The following is a 17,197-nucleotide window of genomic DNA, read 5'->3' on the forward strand; positions in this document are numbered from 1 at the left end:
AAAATATACAAATTAAGTTTAATGGTAAAATTCGATGTTACGTCAATCTTGTAAATGTAAATAATAAATTTGATAGAAAGATGAAAGGAGAGAGAAAACATTTCTTTTGAACTTGAAGCAACAAAAAAGTTTATGGGCGAAGTTTAAATTTAAGTAATTCGTTACTTTTGACGCTTGACGAATATTTACAAGCGACATTGGAGGATTCACATTGCGTCCGATCACGTCCGATGTTCGACGTACGACGATCCGACATCCAATAACAGAATTTATTTATTAGAGACAAAAATTTCCTATTGGATGTCGGATCGTCGTACGTCGAACATCGGACGCAGTGTGAATCCTGAATCCTCCATAAATCCTATTGTCATTATACATCAATAATTTCTTGCCAAGATAATACATATATATCATTTGAGGTTAAATACAACACATGACGAAAGATTCGGTTTTTCTACTTTATCTACTGTAGACTACGTAGAAGTAGATAAGTACTAGTGGTTTTCCTTACGTCACGCGCACGGTCTTGTCACGCGTCATCGAGATAAAACCAACTAACTTAACCTGTCATGTTGCGGGCGAGTGTCGCGCAGTACGGAACGAGAACAATGACTAGTACGTGTACGATTATTCCTTCTTCGCGACATTTTCGAGATTGCGCGAGTATTTCTGTGTGTCCAACGTAAAAAGTAAAAAGAAGCAAAGGACGCAAGGTTCTATTGACTATTACTGTTGGTCCGGTTGGTCGAGTAATCTTTGAACGAGCGATCGCTCACTTTATCCCCTGACCCCTGACCCCTGACCCCTGTGGCCTGTGCCCACCTGTACTCAGCTCAGCTGTAATACTGCTGTCTGCTGTATAGTGTGCTCCGTGTGCTCCGATTGAAATTTTGAATTTTGAATAGAATAGGTGTATGCAATCAAATCACCCTACAGCCTACAGCGCTAAGTATCCTACGACCTACGATATTTCAGACTGTTATTGTTTCATTTTTGTGATATTTTAATTCGGATGGAGAAGGAATGACTTATATATAGACTCTGCCGACATGAAACTCGACGGCCTCGACGCGCAATGTGGCAATGCGGTGCAAACTCGCTAGCATATTGTACTTGTAATTATGTACGTGCGTACGTGTAATTGTAATTGTACTTTCAGCCTTTCGTCTGGCGTTGGTGCAGCTGGCCGTTGGCGATGACAAGGCAACGAATGTCTCGCGAGCCGTTTCTTTCATCGAGCGTGCGAAACAGGAGCGAGCCGACATCGTCACGCTGCCCGAGTGTTTCAACTCGCCGTATGGAACGTGTAAATAAAAAGAGCATAAATACTTTTAACACGTACTTATCTCTTCATAAAAATTACACGCTCTATATCCTCGAGAGTCGAGCTCACATATCGGATCTGTCGGAAGTCGGAAACAAGGATCCGAATATTATACGAACATTATTACCTTGTATCTGGTAGGATCAGAAGGAAAGCTTTAATAATTTCTAAAATTCAGTTTTGAATCAAGGCCGTTGCCACTTGCCGTTACTAATCGAGATGCCGAGATGCGAATATAATACACATCCAGGAGAGTAAATGTTTCGTCCTCAGCATATATCTCTTATTAAGTATTATATCGTAAATATAATAAAAATTGTTCTGAAAACGACAAGTGATCGAGGAAATGATCGTGTCACTGCTTCTCGCTTCTGACTGCGTGATATTTTCGTATACATCGTATACATGCACGTATCATAATTAAGTAAAATGTCTGCGTATATAAGTGACATCGCGCGAATTCTTGCAAATCTGTATTTGCGAAACAATTAAAAGCCTGCATATCTTATCGTTAGCTTTGTAACGTAAGCAATCCACCGTTTTAAATTTATATTTCTATTTCTTCAAGGCTTATTATATATAATTATATATACTGCAGTTATAAAAATCTTTTTGCGTCAGATAAAAGTAGAAGAGTACGGACGATTATGAAAGAATTAAGCTGGAGTATGGAAATAAAATTTATAATAATTTATGAAGAAATTAATTTAACGTTGTGTGCATAGCGATCGTTCGTTTTCAAATTTTTAATGGATATAATATGGATATACTTTTGATTACTGTTTGCGCGCGAGATACCTATAACAGATTTTATACGCGCGTGAGTGCAGTTTACTCGTTTATCACTCGTTGTATTTTGTATTGACGTAAAACTCGTAAAACAAATAGCTCACTTTGCGAGATACGCCGAGAGCATTCCGGACGGTGAGACGAGCGCGGCGTTGTCCGAGGCGGCGAGAAAGAACAATGTCTATGTGATTGGCGGTACGATACCGGAGAGAAGCAACGATGACAAGTTGTACAACACTTGCACCGTATGGGGACCGGATGGAAACCTCATAGCCAAGCACAGGAAGGTGAAAATCGATGTTGTTGCACATGCATTGAATTTATTTACAACTTTGTAAAAAAATATTCTACGTGGCTTGCGTGCGTGCGTGCGTGAGTGAGTGAGGCGAATGCTCTTAAAAATATTTCAATAATATATATGTATACTATATTTTTACAAGAGATATATTGTTGTTTTTTCACAAATATACAATTTCATCTATATATATTCTAAATATTAAAATATATTTTCAACTATTAAGATTTTTATGTTTACGCATATTTTAAATGTTAATTTAAAATAAGGAATATACAAAATGAGAGAGAGAGAGAGAGAGAGAGAGAGAGAGAAAATTAAGGTTTCTTTCGTCTTTCTACATGAACAAATGTTACGGTACATGAAACAGAGTGCACTTTAAGCATTATCTTCTTTACAGATGCATTTGTTCGACATCGACATTAAAGGGAAATTCACTTTTCGCGAGAGTGACGCCCTATCCGCCGGCGCGTCCCTTACCATGTTTGAAGCGAAAGGTTGCAAAATCGGCATTGGCATTTGCTACGATATCAGATTTGAAGAAATGGCGCGATTATACAGAAACAAAGGTGAATAGATACACGATACGTATTATATATATATGTAATTATACGATCGTATGTCTGATTCACGCGATATCGTTAAAAATAACGAGACGGAATTTAACGCATTCTTCGTCGCATTGTTGACGTTACGCTTTAACATTCGCGCACACGTTTTAAATTTTAATACGTCTTAAAATGAGATAATTGCATTGCAATACATGTTATATTAAATTGATAATATTTTAGTAATATTTCCATTATCGTTATACATTCGAGTTTGCGCACGCGCTCTCTAATCGCATCGGTTAACGTCATTAAATAATTATATCTTCTTTATTTTCTCATCATCTCTCACGTACGATTCATGAGAAATATTCTCTTTTTACAAAAGAGAAATTTTACAAGATTTAGACGTGATTCAAATTTTATTTCATTATTAATAAAGTTAATATATAAGAGCTTTTATAAGCTTCTTTTCTTTTAATCTCATTCGATGATTAAGAAATATTATTTTTGCGTAGCTATTAGTTACACATGTACTTATAAATCTATATTTTTACGTATATAAATTTCTTTCGAATGTAGTTTATACAATGTATTATACAGATCTGTAGAAGAATCGTTAGTCGAGATTGTGATCGAGATAGTCTCGTTACCCCCTTAACAAGCCCTATAAACCGTGTCTCTCACGTTCATCTTTCATCCTATGATGATGTCAGGTTGTCAGATGTTGATATACCCGGCGGCATTCAACATGACCACTGGCCCGCTACAATGGTCGCTGCTGCAGCGTGCCAGAGCAAACGACAATCAATTATATGTAGCCTGCGTATCGCCGGCACGTGGCTCACCGCCTGGATACGTCGCTTGGGGGCATACTCAGTTAACCAATCCTTGGGGAGAAATAATTAACGAGCTGGATGCCGCCGAGGATATGGTGGTCTCCGATATAGGTAATTAATGCTGTGTGTATATATGTGCGAAGCTAGAATAACGACCATACGGCATATTTCGAGTTACACAAACTCGAATATTTTATAAAAATTACTTATTTTCTAATCAAACTAAAAAATTTTTTTAACTAGATCGTTAATAACACGTGCGCTCGAATGTGTGTATAATTTAATCCTTTAACATGTGCAATGGAATGAAATATGTGTATTACTATAATTTATTATATATTTAGTAGAGATATAAAAAACGTTATTTGAAGCATACAACTGCATATAGTATAAAATATAGTTATGTATAAATTAAGCGGTATAAAAAATTAATATATATATATATATATATAAAATAACATAGGAAATGATTGCATTCTATATATCGAAATAATGAATTATTACAGATCTGAAAATCGTGGATCAAGTCAGAGCCCAAATCCCGACGTTCGATCAACGTCGTACAGATCTGTATGACACCGTTTGGAAGAAGGAAAATTAGGAAAATGTTACTGATAATGATAATGCTTATACATTATTAAGCACGTTCACATGTGTTGTCATAAGCAATCCAAGGCAATCCTATAAGATGATTAACTATTTAGGGATAAGGTTCTAAATTTTGCATTCGAGAATACTTTATAGATATAAATATCTTGTATTCACACGTGTTGTAAAGACACATGCGATACGGTGTTTTAGATGTAATTACCGGCGAGTAAACTTTATATATTCTGAATAAATTTAATATCTTTTGATATATACCACGTTTTACTTTCGTCTTATCATTAAATCTTATTTTATTGATGTGCTTCTTTGTTGCTCAAGGGAATCAAAGAACGATTCGTTCAAACCAGAGACCATATTCGAGTTTATTTGGTATTTTGAATTAAATTTTATTGTAATTTCACAATATGGATTCTCTGAACGATCACTCACACATAAAAGGCCCCTTGATCATTATATGACATTATTATGTCAAAAGTACGTATTGCGGTAATATATTAAAGCTATTGTCTAGCTATTTATATCGATATATATGTATATATCTTCTCTTACTCTTGTAAACGCGTTAGGTCATTTTTTTTTTATGTAAGCTTAGAAGAATTGGTCGATTAATAATTCTCTGGATTAGGATGGATATAGAGGAAGAAGAGAGCAAAAGTATAATGGCGAGGCATTTAGGAAAAGTGTCATTCTGTGTTTTCCATCAGCCAAGGTTATCACTGCTGTCTCGTCGAGACGGGACAATAAAATTGTTAAATAAATTCAATTCAAAATTTATTACGATACTTGACCCGGAGGTACATATGCATTTTCTAAGCATGATAATATCCTATTTACTTTCTTTTTAATGAAAATGTTTAGAAAGATATACATATAAATGTGTTTTAATCTAGATAGTTGAGCATCCAAAAATCTGACAAAATTTTTTGAAACTTTTGAAAACAGCAAAATTGCATTGAAAACTAGGTCACATCCGAGCCAGGCATCGCGCATACTATGAACAAGTCTATCATATTTAAGCTATCATAACTTAATCTCAAACATCCTTTTTGTCGCTCTTGCTTCAGTGGCTTTAATGGCGCCGTTTGTCAAACTTGACCTTGATTTATGCGCAAAACTCAGGCAATGTACTTATTATTGCTTAAAATTCAAATGCAAGAGAGTCGAGACTAGTCCGCCTTCGATATTGAGAGCGGCTCAATTGAGATGTTTAGTATCTCAAATTGACGCGATTGAAAGATTGCCTTCAACGCTTCAATATGACATAAACACGTGGTAATAAGTGAGCAAGCTCCTAACAACGGAGACATATATTACAAATGGTTGCGAAATTATGAATTTCCGCGTGACGGAATTGAAATGAAAGAGATGTCTGCGGAAATAAGAAATATATATATATATATATATATATATATATATATATATATATAATATAAAGCGCTCGCGTGGATCGACTTGGATGCTTATTCGCAAATACCCTGTGATAGAGCGGCCCTTAATTAATTAATTCACAATATTCACATAACAATTGATTCGCGCCATCACTCTCTCGTTCCTTTCTCGCTTTTTGCGCCAAGTCGAAGATGATAGGACAGATGATTTTTATTAACAATAATGATAATTCACGATCATAACGTTTATAGAATCTTACGGATAAATATTATTAAAAAGAATAACACGTCTTCTGTAATAATACCTTTTTCATGTAGTAAATAGAATTTCTGCGTAATTATTAATTAATCGATCATATAAATATAAATATTAATCAATATATTAATTATTAATTATTACCATCGTCATCCTTGTGCAATTACGATTGCTCCATCCTTATTTTTATCTCCAGTTCTTAAATAGAACTGCTTTCGTCAGAGACATTCACAGCGCTAATCGAAGCCTCTGAGATTCGCAAAGCGATTAGCGATCCAAGGAGGAGGAGAGTAATCAAACGCCGTAAAAATATATCACAGGCAAGCGTACGTGCGCAAATATCGGAATACGCGGTGTCGCAATACTGGAGACTCGCAGATATTCGTAACATATACAGCGTCACCTTCCTTAGCGAGAAATGACTTATATAATAGCACCGTATTTTCACCCTCACATTTCACCGTGAAAAGACCAAGAAAGCACGTTTGGGTACGTTATACTATTACAATTCGTGTGGCCCCATGTTGCTCGGCTTTATCGCTGGTGTTGGTATTAGAATACCGTTTCGATAGAATACCGTTTCATTAAAAGCAGTCAACTCTTTTTTTTCTTAGATTGTTTCCAGTAAGTAAGCGTTATAAAATAAGAGAATTTTCTGTAATATGGCAAGATTGGCAAGGCTCCAAAGTCGCATTCGCATCGATCACTAATCCGCAATTGTCAGATACTTTCAGGATATTAAACTTGTTCGCGTAAATAATTTATGCTTCAGCTTACATATATATCGATTAACAATTAATGGCGCAGTATCGCAATTCCACAGCAATTATAATTAACCGGCTTGTTATCGCATGAAAATCCAGGCGCTTATTATAATTATCGCCGCTTTGAAATGTCGTGCGAATAATAGTTAATTGGTGGTCGAGTGTTAATTGGAACGAGAATAATCAAAATGTTTTGTAATGTGGAAGCGAGCGGAAGAGTACATTATCGGGATACGACGAAACATCTAAACTTTCATCGTCAAGTTGCATACCGATATTATTCGTTTCTATTGAAATTTATATTTCGAAATAGAAAAATATTAGTAGCGTATAATAAAAATAATAGACAAGAACTTTTACACACAAAATAAGTGTATTAGTGTGTTTTTCCTCAAACTTTTCATGCATTTTGTGTCTTTTCACACCCGAGTACTAATCATAACTAATATTTGCATAAATAATACCTTTTATCTCTTTAATACGTGTACGTTACCTTTCTTATAAGATCGATTTATATGAAATTGTAATAAAATCTTGCAGCCATACGCAAGCAAACACTTTGTCATTAGACTTGACAAAGTAAAACCGCTTGACTCGAGTAATTTGTTGAATTTTTCGTAATAAAGAAAAGTTTCTTCTCGCACACGCGGAACAAACATCGCGGCGATTATCGACGAAAAGGAATTTTTTGCCAAAGATAAACAGAATGACAAGCAAATGAAGTAAAACTGAAACGATAAATCGATGGACGTTGATTCATCGCATGAGCTCCGCCCGAGTTTATCATTTTAATGAATTTTAATCGTGGAAACAGAGCGAGATGCCTTTTTGACAGAAACCAACAGAAAGGCTTGTTTACCGACAAACCCGATGTAAAGCAAAACGAATGAACGGTAAAATCGATCGAATTGGAGATTGAAACGAGTCTCTCTCTTTCAAACAAAGAGGATATCGCGCACTCGACGGAATATCTCAGCTCCCAGTGTTCGTTGACAAGAGACTTGTGTTTCTGCGCACTTTATCACACATCGTTTTGCGACAATAAAAAAATAAAAATTTTGATTTACCACGCACGCACACGCTTGTGCGCGCCAAGTCTCTATCATTTTCAGTCTCCTTCGGTCGTCCATCGAGCGCGAGTATTGTCAAAGGCGATGATTATATATAAATGCTAGAGATTTTCGCCAATTTTTACATTCATTATTTTACGATGTCCCTTATTATATATCTATTACGATCATTCTCGAGAATTGGTACCGGTTAAGCCGAGAAAGCTGATCGAGAATTGAGCATCGAATCAATTTTCTAACGATTATTTTATGTACATTATTGCGCATGTGTTTCCTGAACAACAAAATGTTGAATTTTATTTCGAAACGAGATCAAGTACACCTCGTACATGACAGTGGCTGACATCTGAGTGTTCGGATTAGGCCAAGAGCTACTCTCACGTCATTCCTTCACATTCGAATATGAGTAGGTTTTAACTCGATATCGAGTTTGCGTGCCGTCTGACAAGTGTTATTATATCGAATTTGACAAGGTGGAAAAATATGAGGAAACCCGGTTTCGAAAGAAATCGGAAAATTGAGAAAATAAAAAAGACTTGTTCACGCGTTGTGTATGAGTGTTTTTTTGTTTCTTTGTGTGTATGTATGCGCACGCGCGCTCCAAACCTGACCAAATTCACAAGTGCTTATAAATGCTCTCTTAGCAAAGTTATGAAAAAAATATACATCTTCTTAATTTGGTATGTACAATAACAATAACTACTATTGAAACTATCGTCGAAACACGTACGTTTACGAATCCCGTTATTTATTATTAATGTAAAATAAATATTGTTTTCTCAATTTTTCACAATTATTCAAAAAGTGACTCGATTGATCTTCGATTTAACAATTTAACTGTACCGGTCTACTGGAGAAAACTCCAGTTCTCGGTTAATCAGAGCTCGCGCTATTCCAAATGGACGACCTAATTATCCTATAGGCAAAGAACATTGCCGTTCGCCAAAATACTGCGTGCTCACAGTACGAGACAAACCTGCCTCGAGGATTTCTTGTACGTATAATTCTGATGTTGTCATCATCATCGTCGTCACCAATATCACTAACGGATGACGTCTTCGAATTATCCGACGAGGGAAAGGTCTATAATGGCGATGACGACTGATGGCGGATCTCGTCTGATCGTAACTAAGGCACCATCGATAACGCGATCAACAGGCCAAACAGGCACAGGACGGGACTCTGCTTGTGGATCTTGGACGATCCTGCAGCGTCGTATACGTCTGGGCCACTCCAATCGTCGCTATCGTCAAGACACTCGAACTCGCAGCAGCGTTCACCCACGCGGAACTTTTTGCATTTCTGCGGAACAATCGCGACATGAGATCGGCGACATAAGCGTTTGAGAGCTTGATTTATAATTTAAAACATCGTTTAACTTTAAAACAACTAAATAAAAGTATGCTATAGCGATGCTCTCGTAGAAAATAGCGTTTGTCTATCTCATAACATAGCTGTTGCATTATAAAATATAAAGAATAAAAAAAAATTTTAGTTTTGAGATATAAGTTATCTTCAAGTATTTTATGGAAAATTATATCACAATACATTACAATACGTGCGCGTGTATCCTAGATATATATATATATATATATATATATATATATATATATATATATATAAAGCATATATGTATAAAGACACATATAAGGACATACATAGAAATGTAATTTGAAGCTTATTTATATAGATAAATAATTTTTAGTAACATATATATATTGCAACTCGTGCAGTAACTCAACCGAATTCTCACATATAGCGAGAGATGATGTTGCAATTGTAGGCAAGATTAGCATAAAACCGTCGCATGCAAATCGTAGTTCAGGTCCTACTGCCCTACATGAGACCTATCGCAAAAAAATGCATCGCGTTAAACATCTATGCACATACGCGATAACGTACGTGCATAGATGTTTAACGACGTGTGAAACGTCGAGTTAATTGCGTGAACGTGTATATACATACAATCTGATGCATCTATGCGCCTGCATTCACAAAGACACTTTATGACACGCGATACATCAATTTTCTTGATCTTTCGTGAGCATGAAACTATACATACAATTGAACTATATACAATTAATTCTGTAAGGATAAATACTATAATACTTGCATTTTTTTAAGCATTAGGTCAAGCATAGATCAAATAAAAATTAAAGATGTAAAGATTTAGAAGCATAAAAGTATTACTTTTGGTGCCACATGTGAAATTTATATTCGAAAAAAATCTTGTTAACAAACTTTTCTCCAAACTTTTCTGTGGCACTTGTAAGGTCTAATTGGGAGAAATTTAATAAAGCGATTATTAACCATCCCGTTGAGCAATCGGATTAGTGCTATTATTTATATATATATAAAAAAAAGACATATTTCTCTTTCCGACTATTTCTCGTCTGAGCAAATTAAACGAAACCTTTTTAAATAATTAAGTTTGAAGTAAATTACATCCACTAGCGGAATACTAAATTTTTGGCTATCGTCTCGAGAATTATACATAAAAAATTCTATAATATTCTAAGTAATTTGATTCTGTATACAAAAATTCTCATACATCACAATACTACTACAAATAAATAGATAGTTGAAATATAATACAAATATAGATTAGTTGTAAAGATTGCCTTCTTCTACTATAATCCTCGCTGAAAAATGTTTCTATTGATAATAGAACATATAATTTATATCATATAAAATATTTTATAAAATACATGAATAAAATATTATCATCCTATATTTTATTGTTATATAACAACTTTCTTCTACACTGATTTTTACTCTATTTTTAGCACAAGAAATATAGAACCAACATTAATACGTCTACTTCGTTATGGCGGTTGTTAAGACTCCCCTTGCAAACTAGCATACAAAGCCGATTGCGCGCTTATTAACGGCATAGCGGTCGTTAAGTGCGTAATGTACGACATGGAACTTTGTGCTACTTCGGACTTGAGACAGCGGCGCATGTACAACATTGATTTTAATCAGTGACGCGGGCCGGTATAGAGAGAATATAATTAAAAAGCAGTTAAAAGAGATGAGTGCGTGCAGTGTTTCTCGCATTCTAGCTCGACTACTCACGTATGGTGGCGTACAGTAAATGGCTTGACACCACAATGGCTCGGAATGATAGCAGACGCAGAGACTGCAAACCGCAGGTCCTGGCACGTAGAAGAGGCCGTGTTTGACGGTGCCACCCTGAAAATCCGTACAATTCTCCTCCAGAGCATCTGAAAAAATTTACCACATTGCAGATTGGCAGTTGTGCAATCTGGTTTCCGCAATCGTATGTCACACACCGAAACATGTACTGTACAAGTCATTTCGAAACTCTATTTGGAAGTGGGCGATGTCGTCAATAATTTCGAATCGACATTAACTTTTCCTGAAGAATTTACGAAAATTCCAGCATTTAAATAATGTATTGATCTTTGCATTCTTTAAATGGACGTGCTTAATAATATAAGCTTCGAGATTTAAATCGATTGTATTATATTAAGAAACCACAGTAAGAAACAAAACAACGTACAGTGGTACAGTGACGCATAAGAGAATATCAAACTGGAGTAAAAATTAGTACTTGAGAGAGGTGGATAGATAGAGAAAAAATAAGAATAACATATATATCTAACTAAAGCAACAAGCATACACAAAAGATATAAAGTAAAAATTAGTACCTACTTGAGAGAGGTGGATAGATAGAGAAAAAATAAAAATAACATATATATTTAACTAAAGCAACACAAGCATACACAAAAGATATAAAAATACATATGAAAAACCGCGCTTAAAAGACTCTTTGGTAAAATGGTTTATAATTATGTTTCGAATTTCTTTTATAATGGAAAATTTAACAATATGTGAACAAGAAAATCTATCGTTTTTGTTGACATTAAATGGTTACGTGCTTTGCGAGCTATATCTAAAAACACACAAAACCAAAGAGTGTACTTGGGCAGTATCTTGTAAGCATTTTTACCTAGGCGAGAGAGATACGTGTCTCAAGACACTTATATTATTCTTTTCACTCGGACCATATCACTTTTCCCTCACGATTCCTATGTCGATCATTGTAAACTTGTCGCGCCATTAAACTCGCTACAACTCGCTCTACTACTCGCTACCTTAATAAGAATAAAAACTATTTGCTGTGCTCTTTGTGACAATTGCATGTCAATTTTACGTTACTTTCGTGTGTGTCGCGCCTTACTTGTTCTCGCTGGCAGGAATAAAATGGTGGACAGGCAGAACGTCCACGTGAATGTCTTGCTGACGGAGAGCCACTTCATGATCCGCGGGGATGTTTACTTGGAAAAAAAGTGGGACGTGCTTGTATCGATAGGATGAAGATTCTCTCAGAATGGTCGGCTACTGCAGCAATCTCCGTTCGTGCACTGACAGCAACAGGAACATGTTGCCTGCGCGAAAGAATCAGGATACATTTGTCATCGTATTAGATCAATCTCGCGTGGGCCTCACCTAATGAATCGTAACCGCGCGATAATTGTCGTCTCGGCCTTAAAGCCGAGATTACGAGACGGAATTCTTGACACGCCTCACGCACGCTACATATCGCGGAATTGGGAATTCGCGAGAAACGCAGATTAGCTTGATGGCTGTTGATGACCGCGGAAGATTACGCAGTGCGTGAATGGTGAATCGTTACATGATGCAGAGAACTAAATTATTCAATTTGCGCGCGACATCACATATACGTCTTTCTGCATAAATCGCAAAACTATAATTTAATACCTTTATCAATTACATTTATTTCTTCAGATTGTACATATACATAGATATATATATATATATATATACATATACATACACACATATATATATACACACATGTGTGAGACACTACATAAGTTAAAAATTTTCCATTTACTATTCATCAGTTTTGGCTTTGGCATTTCTTGGATGCGTGCGCGGAGTTTCATTGAAATTAGAATTTCCTGATTTCCAGGAATTGGCAAGGTTTCCTCGCCAATATAAGCTTCGCGTTCAATTTTTTATTGACAAGCTTTTTGTCACCCTTGAAAGTTATACAAAACCAAAGTCCATATTCGCGATGTAATCGACGGGTTTCGACGCAACGCGTCTGCCAAGTATGCGTTATTATATACGAGGTGTAAACGGCGCGGGCGCACCAACACCGTTCTTAAACTTGTTCATTGTGCCAAAGTAAAGTTTAAAGCTGATAAGTTACTTTGGTAAATTATACACTTTTCAATGCTATAGACTACAGATAAGCGAGAATCTATCTTTATCTTTGTTATCAATGATAGAAATATGATTAATTGGCGTAAAGTCTATTTTCGCACATCGCTATATAGAGATGGAACTTGTTGAAATTACACGCGTTAAAATCTTTGTGTGAATGTACGTTTTGTAGTTGGGCAAGGTCACGTGAAATGTGAAGAATAGTCTTTCTGAATCGATCGTCGACATGACGATTCCTCGATCAAAGCTATCGCACAATCCCAAGATCCATATGCAAAGACAAACTTTATCGCGCCACGTCGTTCGTGCTTGCGTTATATACTATAGGACATGGAAATCTATATTAATAGTTTTCTATTTTATAAAATAGATCTCTTGTTTATAAATACAGCAAATGCAAAGAAGTAAACTGGTAAAATATATAAAATTACTGTTAAAATTCAGAAATTATATTTATAGATTGCGACAATTTTCTAATTAAAATTTTATTATCTCGAATCCAAACATGTTCTAAAAATGTTAAAGAGATAATTCACATTATATATTAGAATATATTAATATGCATAATATATATTTTATGAAATTGAAGATTTAATGTATATAATATATATAATACACATACAGTGTTTCAGAAGGTGTAAGACAAACTTTAAAGGATGGTAGGTCTCGCATTAAAAAAATCAATTTTTGTTAAGGATATCCGTGTCTTCTGACCTGTCCTTTCAAAGTCTTGAAAGACCATGAAATTATTATACATATTTAACTAAGTTACTACTAAGTGGTTGTATTAAAATTTATGTTTTACTACGAAATAAACTCTTCGAAAATATGCAAAAATAAAATTTTGCCTCGGGGCGTATGCGATGATCTGAAATTTATATATTGCAACGCCAGTTTGTTGAAAATTTTAAATAATAAAATATCTGTATTTATTTATTCTAAGCATACACACATACACAGTAATGCTCGATTTAAAATTTGCTCAATTTATGGATTGCATGGTTGAATAGTTAGCGATATTATAGCGATATGTATACATACATATATCACGCGATCATTGCACACACAAGTGCCTTAATGATTTAACTAATTTAACGTTAACTAAATTCATTTTTAAAAAGTATTTTGTGGAAAAAAAGAAGGTTGTGTAAATAAGATGAAACAGAAGAAAAATAAAGGATTGCAAAATCCCAGGAACCCACAGAAACCGAGGAACCACGCGAATATGATGTCAATGACACGACGTATCATATCCGTTACGGAATTACGCTCGTTGTTGACCAGATTCGAGCAGGGGGGTGACGTCAAACTCCCCCCCCCCCCCGGGTGAACCGCTTGTAATCAGTCCACAGCTGAGACGACGGGACCAACTCGCATAGTTTCATGCAACGGGTGGCCATTGGTTATCCAGGCCGGCCGAAAATAAATCCGCATAGTAATACATGCGGTACAGACGTGTGGTGGAGAGGGAAAAAGGATTGCGTTACCTTTGTGCTACATCGCTCCGCCAATCGCCCGCTTTACGTCGACGTCGCCCCTCGTGCGTCGCTGCTCCACACGCACGTGTATTCTCTCCTCTTGTTCGACGTGTGGAGAAAAGGGGATGTCCACAATTTTGATTAAACCGATATATCGAACGCGATCCTGTGATCTGTTCCGCGGAAGACGAGAAATCGGTCGTTTAGTTTAGAATGACAAGATGGAGAAAGCGAGAAAAAGAGAAAAAAGAAAAGGGGTGCGATCGAACGTATACCGGCTGCGTGTTTCTCGCGAGACCTCCGAGAGGCTCAACGCGATGCAGCGGTTGATAGCGGCACCGACCGACTGACTGACTGAACTCTGTCGCAGTACAAGCTCATTCCTCTCACGCGGGTCGATCGAATACGTTCCGCGCATCGCCTCTCTCCCTCTTCCTCACTCTCACTCTCTCTTTCTCTCGCCACGCTGCGACGAAGCCACCCCCAGCATAACGTACCCCCTGTCGCCAACGCCGCGGCTGTCGTCGTCGTCGTTGTCGTCATCGTCGTCGCCGCCGCCGCCACTGCTGCTGCTGCTGCTGCTGCTGCTGGACCGCCGTCTACAAAAAAGCGTATTCATTACAGACGCTATCGCGGGATCGCTTTTGCATTTTTTGCAATTTTAATTGCAATAACAAACCGACTGAAATTAATTTCGAGACTATACATATATATACACCTAGATCAAGGCACATCTTAAGATGAAGCGAATGGAAATGTATAGTTGGATTATAGCTTTCTTCCAGAAAATAAAATATTACCTTGTTGCGATTGTTAATTACACGCTGCTGGTCAAGATAATTTAATTTTTATATATTTCAAATAATAAAACGTCAAGAATTAAATAGAGAAAAGAAAAAAGTAGTAGATTTTAAAATTAATATAATAATCTGTAGGTGTAGGATATATTGATATTTCGTGGATACTCGATCAAGAATGGAACATGGCCACGTTGCGACAAGAGATGCCTGCGAGTATTAGAGATTTGTGCGATTGGTTTCGAAGGCACGCCTGAAGTATGCTTTATAAGACGCCCGTCAATTAAACCACGTACCTATAACAAATTACATTTACCATTAAACTAAAAATGCACGTAAATTACACGTAAATTAAAAATGTGACAAGATGCTAAATTGTATTTTAGAATATCATTATTTAAGTAATATACATATATGTCTTTTACTGATTATATAATCACATTAACATATAAAGGATATAACAAACTATTTGTATTTAACCGTTTTAAGGTAATTCTTAATTCACAGTCGTAAAACTTGGAAACTATTTCTATTACAATATCCTTGATAATATCATTATTAAGACATTTAGGTATATTATAAATACTAGGAAGTAAAATTTTATTTTTTAGTAAATTAAAAATGTATAGACTACGTTTACACAGTGGCTTATAATCCAGTTTAATAACTACCGTCTATTATCCGATCCAAAATTTTTCTTTTTTTTTTATCATAATAATCATTTATATATGAGCCTTTTTTGATATTTAAACTACAACTTTTTTAGTATATATATATATATCAAAAATTGATTCAAATGCAATGTTAGAATATCAATATAGGTTCATATTTAAATAATCGTTTTATAATAAAAAGAAAAATTTTGGATCAGGTGTAGTATACAGAAGTTATTAAATTAGATTATAAACAGCTGTGTAAACGTAGTCATAGACAGTTTCGATAAGATTTAAATTTTAATTCAAACGATCATGCAACGATTATATTTCGTATTAACGTATTTCGGTCGATGAAATTAGCTATCGGCACGTTCTCGTGGCCGTTGTTCGCGATCGATCTAGATAAGTATAGTCGCATATGTTCTCATCGTATTCTGAAACAGCTCATTTCCATTTAGCTTCAACATAACTGACAAGTGACTTTTGTTATTACACGTGACATATTACCTATATCTATATTTTGATCTACCTGCAATAGTATATACTTTTGGACCGTCAAGTGTAACAGTAATTATACTTTATTATATGACTCGTTCAATGATCCCATTTCACTTCCGACTCCGCATATCGTATACTGGCAGTTATCGCACTCGGCCCTTTCCCGGCTGTTCCCGGGCTCTCGGATTTTCTCAACTGTTGTCGTCGTCGTCGTCGTCGTCTATCCTATGTCCCACCCAGTATCCACTATTTATTATTCTTTAATCATTTTTGCGCGCGGACTGCCGCGGACGCGCGAGACCGCGCGCGCGCGCGCGCTCATTGTGCATTGCGCAGCTTTGCGATTGTGATTTATTTATCATTAATAAGCTCACCCAAAATAAGTACCTTTATCTTCATCTGAGCATCACTAGATTAGTGGATTACTGCATGCAGCATGCAGCATGATTGTGAGAATGCGCGAGCATGAGCATAGTGATAGTGCTCAAGCACACCTGCACAGCTGTATATGTATATACTACACTGCTGGTACTGCACAGTTTGCACACAGTGCACACTGCACACTGGTGCCACACAGTGCAGGTGCAGAGTGCCGAGTGCGCGCGCAGCCCAGCCGCCGGCCGCCGGCCGCGTCGTCATGGCAACAGTTGTACTCGCGTCCTTCCT

General features: G+C 36.3%; 2 protein-coding genes across 12 annotated transcripts; one reads left to right on the top strand and one right to left on the bottom strand.

The window, feature by feature from the left end:
* Window positions 1–456: 456 nt before the first annotated feature.
* On the top strand, window positions 457–4,654 carry LOC139819308 (omega-amidase NIT2-like). 2 transcript variants are annotated; one of them, XM_071788534.1, is made up of 6 exons: window positions 457–615; window positions 1,160–1,306; window positions 2,213–2,400; window positions 2,809–2,977; window positions 3,673–3,906; window positions 4,302–4,654. In XM_071788534.1, the coding sequence occupies exons 1-6, from the start codon at window positions 570–572 to the stop codon at window positions 4,394–4,396; spliced, it is 879 nt and encodes a 292-aa protein (XP_071644635.1). In that variant the 5' UTR covers window positions 457–569; the 3' UTR covers window positions 4,397–4,654. The 2 variants fall into 2 exon arrangements, with proteins under 2 accessions (XP_071644635.1, XP_071644636.1); XM_071788535.1 differs by lacking the exon at window positions 457–615 and adding an exon at window positions 795–1,088.
* Window positions 4,109–17,080, bottom strand: LOC139819310 (uncharacterized). Of its 10 annotated transcripts, none has more exons than XM_071788545.1 (7): window positions 16,906–17,050; window positions 16,611–16,756; window positions 15,078–15,673; window positions 14,590–14,753; window positions 12,090–12,297; window positions 10,961–11,109; window positions 4,109–9,184 (listed from the first exon to the last, which is right to left on the bottom strand). In XM_071788545.1, the coding sequence occupies exons 5-7, from the start codon at window positions 12,166–12,168 to the stop codon at window positions 9,011–9,013; spliced, it is 402 nt and encodes a 133-aa protein (XP_071644646.1). In that variant the 5' UTR covers window positions 12,169–12,297; window positions 14,590–14,753; window positions 15,078–15,673; window positions 16,611–16,756; window positions 16,906–17,050; the 3' UTR covers window positions 4,109–9,010. The 10 variants fall into 10 exon arrangements, with proteins under 10 accessions (XP_071644646.1, XP_071644647.1, XP_071644645.1 ...); XM_071788546.1 differs by having other exon boundaries at window positions 15,078–15,179; window positions 16,563–16,756; XM_071788544.1 differs by having other exon boundaries at window positions 16,563–16,756.
* Window positions 17,081–17,197: the final 117 nt, after the last annotated feature.

The sequence above is a fragment of the Temnothorax longispinosus genome, chromosome 9, assembly GCF_030848805.1.
Source record: "Temnothorax longispinosus isolate EJ_2023e chromosome 9, Tlon_JGU_v1, whole genome shotgun sequence".
In the NCBI taxonomy this organism is placed as follows: domain Eukaryota; kingdom Metazoa; phylum Arthropoda; class Insecta; order Hymenoptera; family Formicidae; genus Temnothorax; species Temnothorax longispinosus.